The sequence below is a fragment of the Myodes glareolus genome, chromosome 20, assembly GCF_982192425.1.
Source record: "Myodes glareolus chromosome 20, mMyoGla1.1, whole genome shotgun sequence".
Lineage (NCBI taxonomy): Eukaryota > Metazoa > Chordata > Mammalia > Rodentia > Cricetidae > Myodes > Myodes glareolus.
Window position 1 is genome coordinate 55,883,844 of NC_142045.1, and position 11,544 is coordinate 55,895,387.

The 11,544-nt window shown below is 44.6% G+C and overlaps 1 protein-coding gene across 5 annotated transcripts in view; it reads left to right on the forward strand.

Annotated features, from left to right (window-relative positions):
• The window catches only part of Fndc3b (fibronectin type III domain containing 3B), a 292,925-nt gene extending 281,742 nt beyond the window's left edge, over window positions 1-11,183 (forward strand). For all 5 annotated transcript variants that reach the window (XM_087899629.1, XM_087899628.1, XM_087899630.1 and 2 more), the window contains 2 exons: window positions 1,428-1,555; window positions 7,517-11,183. In XM_087899629.1, the coding sequence (XP_087755755.1) occupies window positions 1,428-1,555; window positions 7,517-7,828 (440 nt within the window). In that variant the 3' untranslated portion in view covers window positions 7,829-11,183. The remainder of the gene's footprint in view (window positions 1-1,427; window positions 1,556-7,516) is intronic.
• The last annotated feature ends 361 nt before the right edge of the window (window positions 11,184-11,544 follow it).

Consider the following 11,544-nt stretch of genomic DNA (forward strand, 5'->3'; position numbering starts at 1 on the left):
TTGGCAGTAAATGCCCAGCCCTTGGGTACACTTTTGCATCTGGGCTTTAGAAAATACAGAACCTGCTGGGCATGGTGGTGTACTCCTTTAATCCCAGCACTTCTGAGGCAGAGGCAGGCAGATCTCTGTGAGTTCAAGCCCAACCTGGTCTGCAGAGTGAGTTCCAGGATAGCTAGTGCTACAAAGAGAAACCCTGCCTAGAAACAAAACAAAAACAAAACAGGAAGGAAGACAGAACCTAAGTGTTCTGTGACTTACTGATTTGGAAGGTGCCTAGCAAGTGTTCCTGAGGCAGTTGCTACCAGCCTTGAGTCTGACGTTGGGAGTGCTCCCCGTGCCTCCCAGAGTGACCCTGAGTCTGTCTGATGCTGGGAGTGCTCCCCATGCCTCTCAGAGTGACCCTGAGTCTGTCTGATGCTGGGAGTGCTCCCCATGCCTCTCAGAGTGACCCTGAGTCTGTCTGATGCTGGGAGTGCTCCCCGTGCCTCCCAGAGTGACCCTGAGTCTGTCTGATGCTGGGAGTGCTCCCTGTGCCTCCCAGAGTGACCCTGAGTCTGTCTGATGCTGGGAGTGCTCCCCATGCCTCTCAGAGTGACGTAGACAAGAGCTGCTCTACAGAAGCATGGATAGCACAGAGATTCCATGGTGCTTTTATCTCCTGGGGCAGGGTCCCGGAACACCTCACCAGGATCTTCTCTGGGCCCTAGATTTAGAAAATTGTTGTCTTGGCTGAAGGTCTGCTTAGTCTGGTGACATTCCTTATTTAGTTTTTCAGCACAGTGGCCTGGGCGAGGAGTGGTGGGGGTGGTTTTATGTACCTTACTATAGACCAATTTAGCTTTGAATGTTCATGACAGAGCCAACAGATGAGCAAACTAAGGTAACAATGTAGGATAGGGTTTTAAAGCCTCAGGGCTGTCTGCTCTCTGGGTCTTTGCTCAGCACCACCTATGCTTCTTGTCTTAGCCGGTTGCCTAAGCTTAGAGTCCATAGAAACAGACTTGACCTTTATTTCCACATCCCTAAAGGAAAAGTGCTATAAACCTTGTGAAGGTGACATGAAGGAAACAGCCATGGGAGGGAGGGGCTGGCTGGCTGGATGGATGGATGATAGGTAGGTAGGTGGATCGATAGATAGATGGATGATAGGTAGATCAGTAGATACATGGATAAATAAGTAAACTGAGACCCAGGCCACCAACTCATTAATGAGCTAGTGAGAAGATGTGCCAGGAACGGGCCTCCTGGTCCTGGAGTAACTTCCCTTTCTTGAGGGTTCCCTAGCAGGGTTAGCAGGGAGCTGGACAAACAAAGCTCCCTCTCAGGGTGGACACAGGCACCGTCGCGCTCTCCCAGGCTGAGCGCTGGGAATCGGACTGCTCGCGTGAGGCTGAGCTTTGACGTGGGTGTGTGGGTTTGTGTTGCAGCACCTCGAGTGACACAATTAGAAGGAAACTCGTGTGAAATCTTATGGGAGACGGTACCACCGATGAAAGGCGATCCTGTTAACTACATCCTGCAGGTACTGGTCGGAAGAGAATCTGAGTACAAACAGGTAAGGCCCGATGTCCAAGCGTGCGCCGTTCTCCGGCATCAGGCTGGCTGCTTGCCTTGAGAGCACAGCCCTGACTGATGCCGGGAGCTGCGGGTTTGTGAGGAGGCAGTGGCTGAGCCGCTCTTCCGGTCTTCTTAGTTCCCCGGGCATAAACTTGAGGAGTTTCAAGGGCTGTGTTTGCTTAGCAGCATGAAATCTGCACGAATCAGTTTTCATGTGATTGGAAACTGAAGTGGCCCCAGAGAGGAAGGCATCTTAACCTACCCTTCAAATTCCGGGTCCTTCCGGTTCCTTCCGGGTCCTTCCAGGTCCTTCCAGGTCCTCTCTGCCTGTTACAGAAGTGACAGTGAAAGGCTGAGGGAGGTGACCTGACTCATGCTCTGGGCTGATTATTGTCACCCTTTAATATGTATATCCATCACATGGGGACCTGTTAGGGGACAGATTCTGATTGGAGATGGCTCCTGGTCACATGGCCATCTGTTGTGTCCAGAGTAAATAGATCACAGTCAAACCTATGCAGCAGAAAGCATGATCCTTATAGCCAGACCATGATTTGGGTTTTACTGTTTCTCATACCTCGTGACCCTTAATATCTTACAGAATAACGCTTTATGGGTCACTGACTGCACTGAGTTCAGTCCCCTGGAAGACTGCTTGGGTGGAACCAGGATGTAATTGTTTATTCCATCGGGAAAGTAAGGCTCTTCACTTGGCACTCTCCATAATCCATTTGTAGTGAACTCATAAGGTGAAGATCAGTGTTGCCTGTCCTGGGAAATGCTGGCATTGCTTGTAAAGGCTGCTGTTTTAGCCTTTGAGTCTTCAAATGCACACAAGAGAGGAAAATCTGATTTAGCATGTCGCTTAAAGTGCTTGCTGCTGTTTTGTGTAATAAACTTTTAAAATGCTTGTAAACAAAATGTGCTTAAAATATCAAAGAAGTTATTGGAGGTTTTGATACATTTTGTTACTATGAGCATCAGATAGACTGAATATTTTAACCACATCTTGCACAAGCTTTATCTTTGGCCTGACATCTGCCAGTATTGATTCCTCTGAGTCGATGACATCACCAAGACCTCCATCATACCCCTCACAAGGGAGCAAAGGCCCTGGGCTTCTCTTTGGCCTTCCTGTCCCCTTCCTATCCTGTTGCTGTCTCAGAGCCGTTCAGGTCACACGTGCCATTGCTCCGCTTAGCAGAAAGGAGTTCTCTCCAGCTCGCTCTAGTTAATCCTTGGCCATCCCACAGCGGCAAGGGTGCTGGGAATGCCCACTCTTGTTTGACTGAGCAGCAGTTCGTTTCTCTACCGGGCATTCATCACATGTTTGCTGCTGTGGCTTTAAAACCTTTTGTTCCATGTTCCATGCTTTTCCACGCATTCTTGGAAAAAATGTTCTGCTTCTCAGTGCACACTGAGTGCTGCTTGGCAGAGGGAGGGCAGCACTGTGTGCTTAGTTTCTGCGCGCCCACCATTGTCAGAGTGAAGACTAATCTCTGCAGGAATTTAGATTCGATCAGGTTAGCCTTTCTCAGCCCACTCTTCGCTGCTAAGTCCCGATGTGATGTACAGTCATGTATTTACCATAGAATGTTTTCTTACCATCAATGCTATAATGGTTATTGATTATCGAGAATGTGGCATTTTAGGACAGCTTCTATCAGTAGAGATGCCCACATAGTTCCTACCTTTACCAAGAAGTGAGTAAGGGCAGTCGTGACAATGAGAAGCCTCAGTTGACACAGCTCATCAGGGACAGTTTGTACTGGGTTTGGGGATTTTGTTGTTTTTCCTTTTTCCTTTCCTTTCCCGATTCGGTAACCATTCCCTTGCTGTGCTGTTTTGAGTATTGCCTTTCCTTGTCCTGCCGTGAGAAGGAATGAAGGACATTTGTATAATGTGTGGGGAAATAGACAAGCAGGCTTTGAATTCATAGCAGCAAAGCCAAAACAGATGGGAGGTAATTGTTCCTGTGCAGCAGCCCAGCCAAGCCAGGACCCTCATGCTGCACTGCATAGACCCCATTACAGCACTAATCACACCATCCACTAACAGGACCACTCGGCTGATTCAATTTGTTTTCTGAGTCTGGCACATACTCGGGCACTCAGCAAATGCTTCCTGCACGCATGAAAGAGGCAATATCCAGGGAGCTGGTAATTTACACCTGCAGTAGCGAGTTTGCTTTGTAACGGGAAGAATAGAGATGCTGATTCCACTGGACAGGCAGGTCCAGCGCCTTTCCTGTCCTGAGTTTGTTTTAGTTCTAGCGTCCCTTTGGTTCAGCTCTCCTTTGCTCTCATTGTGATGTGACAGGCAGCCTGTTTTAAGGGCTACGCAGGCATGCCTTAACCAGCTACCAGATCCTTCCTGACGCTTCACTCCACATTTAAATGCATGTATATGTCTGTCTTTCGGCCACTTAAATATTCCAAGCTCAAAGTGGTTTTCAAGAATCTTGATCTTTCTTCCATGGCATTACTGCAAAGCCTTGTTGAAAGGGTGAAGATTTCTCTAGATGCGTGCGGCTCACTTTTGTTTTTGCACAGCACACAAAAGAATGAGGCAGAAGTATACAGATCCCTATTCAGACATCGGTAGCCTTTATCGAAAAATACCGAATATAAGCATTGAAGATAAGAATAGAGTTGACAAATTACAAGAAACCATTTCCTGTTAATTATTGCTCAGATTTATTGCAGTTAAGAAACCTCCAAGGCATTAGAAATGCTGTGGAGCCCACCTTCGGTTAGTTGGCACGTTTCTGTATGTTGACAGCACTGAGGGAGATACTGATCCTTCATATTGTCACCAGGGGCTTGGTGAGGGAGCATCTGCTGTTGATTTTAAAGTCATTTTAAAGCAGATTCCAGAACCAGCATGGGTCAGTGACTTTGAACACATAACTTGACGGCAAAGCTGTTTTAATCACCTAAAGTTTTCCATGTTTCAAATCCAAAGCAAGAACAAAATAGATCAAAATAGAAATCTTTCAAAGCTATCATTTATTTTACTAATTTTTAGGTTTGCAGTTTCATATTCATATCTCATAAAGATCACTTCCCCTTAAACCAGAACAATGCTTGTATAAACGTCTACTTGAAATGTCACATAATCTGTATTTGTTCAATCTCCTAGAGTGCAGGTACCCAGCCCAGGTTGTGGCTCCTAGCTGCTTTGTATTGTGGAGGTGTCTCAGCAATCGACTCTGTTTATGGAAGAAGTTCACACCGGTTCACAGGCAGGTTGCAGTGTACACCCAGCACCTTTGCTGTACCTGTCTGCTGAGCAGCATAGGTGCTCACCCACCTCTGCTCCCTCCCAGGAGAGGTCTGTAGGATAGCAGACTCCCTCTTGAGCCAGGATGTCTGAGGACACACTTGCCTCCCATGGTCCTAGGATTTAGAAGAATTAGTTCATTTTGCCAAGCCTCCATTACTAACCCAGCAACTTGGACTGTTCCAGTGTGCCTCACGTCGGTCCACTCGTGACAGGGAAACGTGTGGCTAAACCATGAGGGAGAGGCAGCATTCTAGCAAACCCAGCAGTCCAGCTCGGCGCCCCTCTCCAAAAGCTACCACTTAAGGGATTTCAGCCTTGCAGCTTGTTAATCGGAAGTAGAACTCTTGGGTTCTTCACTTCAGTTATCTGTGGGCTACTTCATGCCCCCCCCTGTTCACTTCAAAATGAGTTTAAAATATGACACCAAGTCAAGAACAAAAATAACTTTGTAAAAAATAAATAATTTCCACATCTATCCTTACTTTTACAATATTATGATTGGTGACTTCAATAAGAAAATCTTAAATGGAGTGTCGCCTCTTAAATTGAGTTGAGGCAGGAGAAGAGGCCCATAATGAGGCCCCTGTCAGAGCAAAGGGATATGAGGCATGACCAGCCAGTGCCACCTGTGTGGAGTCTCAGAGTCCCTTGGGAAATCACCCTGCATAGGCACCGCCTGAGGCCCTGGTGACTTCATGGCAGCTCATAAGAGCTGCCGGCGTTGGTGCCCACAGATGGGCCGTGTGCACCAGGTCAGTGTCGTTGCATTGTCCTTCAGCTGATCGCTGCAGCTGCTGTAGACAAGATCCTCGAAAGTTCCCAGCAGGGGAGATAGGGTCAGCTAGGAAGGGGTCAGTTAGTGCCAGTTTCTTAAATCACTCATTAGCCAAATGTCACCGATTTGATTTAGTTGCAGTCCCTATATTTGCTAAACCTAATGCAATCCATTAATTTTCATATAATTTTAATGTATTGTTTCTTTGACATTTTCTAAGAATGGGTACCACACACATGACTCTTCCTTGGCCTCCTGTTAGCTCGGCTGATTCAACGTGTGATCATTTCTAAGGAAACTGAGTTTCAAGTTCCTGAAATAGTCAGCCTCTCCGTGATTGCATTAAGGGTCTAAGAGGCGGGACATATCTCAGAATCCCAGGTCCTTAATGGGAGAGAACAGACTGGTTTTGCTCATAGACTATTAAAAGAAACCCCTCAATCAGTTGCATGTATTTGTTTGTGTTTGGTTTGGTGGGTTTGTGAGTTAGCTAGTTAGTTAGTTAGTTAAGTTAGTTAGTGACAGCCTGTCACTATGTAACTCAGGTGTCTGGAGCTGGCTGTGTAGATCATCAGACTGGCCTCAAACTCACAGAGATTCTCCCACCTGCCTCTGCCTCCTGGATGGATAGAATTAAAGGCATTACCACACCTAACTTCAATATTAGTTTTTAATGTTGAACTGCATCAAAGAATCTCTTCAGATAGGCAAGCACAAAACTACCAAGAAGTAGATTTTCAAAGCAGATAGCATTCGTTTCTTTTTTGTGAACATTTGGGTTTGAAGGTTTGGGAGGTTTTGTTTTATTTTGTTTTTGATATCATGGTTGTTTTTTGTGTAGATCTGAGGATTGAAGTTTTCAATTTTTCTTAGATCTGATACTGAAAAAGTAGAAAGACTGTGTCTCAAAGCAGGTCTTTGTAACTGTAACCCATGGGAAAGACTAAGACCATGCACTCCCGGCACCAGGGCTTGGTGCCAGCCTGTCCTGCTGCTCCACCCTCCGTAGTTATGGCACGGGCGTCAATGGTATCTCCTCCCCGCGGTACTCTGTACCCTTTCACGTGTGTCAACAGCTCTTCTGCGCAGAGATACATGTGTCTTCCACTCTGATCTGTAGGCTCTCTCTGTGTGCTTGTGTGTGTGTGTGTGTGTGTGTGTACTTATACCACAGGCAAATGAAGTTTCAGGGCTAGAAGTCAATGCGGTGCTTACCTAGGCTGAGATACCATGACTGGGGCTGCATCTGTGTGTGACTGGGCTGCATCTATGTGTGATGGGCTGAGTCTGTGTGTGACTGGGCTGCGTCTCATGTGTGAGCTTCAGATGAGGTGAGCCAGAGGCAGATGACAGCCAGGAATAAGATGTATCAAAGTACACAAAGAGAGAGTTGGCGAAGGTGGTTTTTGTTTTGCTTTGTCTTTTGTGACTTGACTACACACTTCTTACATGTGAACTTTATAGATAACATGTCACAATATCAGAAGATTAGATGTGCCTGAAAGCCAATTGTCAAAAAAAAAAAAAAGGAGAGAAACTCGGTGCTTTGTTACCAGCGTCAGCGGTTACAGCTTCGGTGTAAACGTTGCTGAGTCTGGGGATGAAAAGATAGAGCTGTGTATGTTGAGCCTCTTCTGATAAGTGGTCGGCTCTATAGAAATAGAGCTCTGTGTATCTGGATTACTTAACATGTTAGCTTCATCCACTTCTGGCAAAGTCATTGGATTTTACATTGCACTTTGTTCCAAGTAAGTTCCCAGGGTGATTTCATAAGAACGTATTGCTGTTGTGAAGGGTTTGTCTGAACAGGTGTCCATACGGCTCCAGGTGTGCATGATATTTCCCGTGGCAGCCACAACGTTCTGACTTGCTCATCTACAATTTTTTCTTTTTCTGAAGGTGTACAAGGGAGAAGAAGCCACATTCCAAATCTCAGGCCTCCAGAACAACACAGACTACAGATTCCGAGTGTGCGCATGCCGCCGCTGTGTGGACACCTCCCAGGAGCTCAGTGGAGCTTTCAGCCCCTCTGTGGCCTTTGTGCTACAACGACGTGAGGTCATGCTTACAGGAGACATGGGGAGCATGGACGATCCCAAAATGAAGGGCATGATGCCTACTGATGAACAGTTTGCTGCCCTCATTGTGCTTGGCTTCGCAACCTTGTCCATTTTATTTGCCTTTATATTACAGTACTTCTTGATGAAGTAGACCTGCAGACTAAAGGTGTGGGTGGGGCGCCACCCGTTAATACACATTTACTCAGAGCCTTCCCTTCAGCCTTGTTGTCCTTTGATTTATATACTTCTCTTGTTTTACAGATTTAGCTAGGAGAAACAGTCAGTGTTTGGATGCACCTATTTGAGATGCAAAACTAGGAAGAGGTTAAACTGGATTAAAAAAAAAAATAAAGAAATAAGTAAGAGGAAAAGGGAGCAGCAGGAAAGCACCAGCCACCAAGAGACGGTGAGCGCAGTGAGCCCAGTGTGCCCAGTGAGCGCGGTGTGCCCAGTGTGCCAAGTGTGCGCAGTGTGCCCAGTGTGCGCAGTGTTCCTGGTGAGTGCAGTGTGCCTGGTGAGCACAGTGTGCCCAGTGAGCACGGTGTATCCACTGAGCACAGTGAGCCCAGTGAGCGCAGTGTGCCCAGTGAACCCAGTGTGCCCAGTGTACACAGTGTGCCCGGTGAACACGCTGTGCCCAGTGAGCGCACTGTGCCCAGTGAACACAGTGTGCCCAGTGAACTTACGTTTTCAAGCTTTCCAGTATGCTTCTATTCTGTTTCCACTGAAGTCTTTCACAAGCCTTTGATTTTTTTTTGTGTGTGTTCCAGTTTAGTAATTTATATTCACAGTCTATATCTGTAAACAGAATCACAGTGTATGGAGTTCAGGGCTGGGATTTCGCTGTTGTCAGAGTAGTGCCACACAAGAACATATAGAACATGTGTGCCTTCGGCTGAGGCCACCCAGACCATCTGTCATCACTCAGTTCTTAACCGTGTAGCTCACTTAAGTCAAACTGTGTACTTTAATCTAAATGTGTTACTACTCTGTATCCCTTATCATTTAACACTATGATTTGCCTGTCTAAGAAATCACATAACCACATGCACCTGTCAATGACGGAGCGTTGTAGATTTCCACGTTGGTCCATAGCAGTACCTTTAAGAGGGCATTGTGCAATAGTTAGCTTTCCTGTTCAGCTGCTTTAACTTGCCTGTCTGTGTGTGTGTATAACTACTTCTAATCACTAGAGTTATTATATTCTGTTGTGTTTGACCAGAACTACGTGATGAGAACTCATGGCAGTCGAATGCCTCACAATTGTGGGCTGTCTTCTTACATGTTGGTCCATTAGTTTTGAAAGATTTGTCTTTGGCTATCCCTTGGGGTATCAGTACAGTGAGTGAAGTCCAGTACCTGATTTCAGTGCCCATACGACTAATGTAGCGTAGACACAAGTCTTACTGATAAAGCCCACAAGGGAACCATCTACACTTGCCCTGTTTCTGGGGGCTCGATCCGGCCACATGTAGAGAGGGGGTGGTAACTGACTGGAAGCACAGTGTGTTTGTGGCCAAAGAGCCTCCAAGATTCTCTCCCTGGATCTGTCAATAACTTGCTTTGTGACCTCTCTGTGCCTGTTTTTCCATGCATGAGAAATCAAGTCAAATCAAATGGGGATTCAGTATCTGTAAGTGCTTTGAGATCTCAGATCCAGCGGTGCTATTGGAGTACAAATGTTATCTCGCACATTCATTTAGAGTCATGATAATCAGTTCTAACCCAAAGTCATTGGATTACTCATATGAAGTCCACAATGTTCAAGTACCTCAGGGACACTTAAGAGTTGGAGGTGCAACTGTATTCCAAAAGGGTGCGACAGACACAGCCGATCCCCCGTTCCTGGTTTTTTGTATATTTTTGATCCTTGGTTTTTCTTGATCATAGCTGTTTTGTGCTTGGTCTATGTTGTCTATGCAGTAAGTACCCTGTACTAGCTTATAATATTCCCATACCAAAGTCATGGGGAAACCAACATTATTTTGTTTTGGGTTTATTTATACTATATTCTGCATACAGTACTTTAAATGCCAATTACAGTGCAATCTTTATTTATTGTAAAAATTTTTAAATGTACTTATGTACTAATTTGCCCTCGTAGCATGTTATATTTTGTGTGTTTTATACTTTTGTAATTTTAAGTCAGTTTGTTCCTTGGCAGCATCTGTAGTATTAACCTTCTGACATTTCCTTGTGTTTTTAAAGATAAGAAGAGCGTCTAACTCATTAAATGCCAAAAATCCCATTATCAGTGATTGAAAGGTTTACATGTACCCAGAAACCGTAATCATCTCTCGGAAGAGTGCTAAGATCAATACATTATTGTGTGCCTATATCAATGTAGTTAAGTACTAGAGAGCTCTGTATTTTGTTATTGACTATCATAATTAGTGTAATTAGACTTGTAAACTGATGGTATCAAGGTAAATATATTTTTGCCAAAGCTCTGGCCTTCAGAAACTCATCATTTCATCGGAAGGTGTCATCTGACCCACTGTGACATTACATCTGCATTTTCCCAGACAGGTGTAAGCTGGTGAGAGCAAACTCAGTGGATCACTTTTAGAGCTATTTGTGGGGCGAGTCTTTTTGGAAACACTTCAGCACTGCTGCTGTAGAGAATTCTCTAAACTGGTTGAACGGTTTTAAAGGCAACAATGCTTCCAGCCAAAGTCTCTGAGCATCTGATCTTCTGGAGATTCCCGTGCCCTGTGGCCATCAGGGAGCTGAAGTGTGTGACTCTCGAGCGGACAGCACTTTATTCTATTGCCCCCCATTATCTGTTTCCATTATGATCTCTTCAGTCAGGAAATTATTCCTCTACATGGCACTATTTTCTATCGCAAGTCTGTATATGTGCTATGGATATATAGCTATTATATATATATATATATTGTCATTACAAAGGAACAATAAGATGAAGTGTTTTATTAACCTCCTTCTGCCCTTTACCAAGCGTAGGAGTGAGTGCGTGACTTTCCGATGCTCTGAGGCTTCTGTATGTCACACGCATCCCTGACACAAGAAATTCCAGTCATCTGAAGCAAACTGCCCTTTGTCCTCAAAGAAAATGTTTAACAAGAAAACTTTTTTAAAGGCTATTTTGCATATTTTCTGCCTTGTTTTTATCAAACTTCAGATGTTGACATTTTCTAACCCTGTTTCTCCGGCTACAGTCACTCAGTATTTGTGTCAAAATTGAAAAGTGCCCTAACAGAATGTGTCTGAATGTTATCCTTGCACAATTCTTTAAATTGAAAGGCGAAATGTTTTACCTCACTGTTGGACGTACATTCCAAGCTTTTCGACTTTAGGAGAAAAAAAATAATCATATGTTTTCTTGTCTTGTAAATTTTAGATTATTTCATATACATTATATTAAAACTGCCATATCAATTTTAATGTATAGATTTTGCAAATACTATGCTATATGTAATACCTAACTGTATCTGTAGTGTATATGTAATATATTTATGCCCAATAAATGTTTTAATTCTTTCTGACTTAAGTAGGGTTCTTCAGCTTTGAATAGGACTACTTTCATTGTTGCTCCTTTTAAATACTTAACATCCCAACAAGTTACAGTTTAAGTGTCTTGAGCAGCCTGGCAGGTGGGGCTGTACAGGGGATGTAGTGCGTGATGCTTGCTGTCACCTGTCTCATGATATTTGAGGTCTTGCAGGAGCAACCCCTTCGATCTCATCAGTGCTATTCCAAAGTAACTCAAATTCCAGGCTACTTCTTTACTCAGTCTCTGTGTATACTTAGTTATTAGCTTGATACTTTATCTGTTGCTGGAAGTCAGGCGTGTAGGTCTCCCTGTGTCAATCATTACTGGGTGTTTCCTGTCCCATGATGCACTCA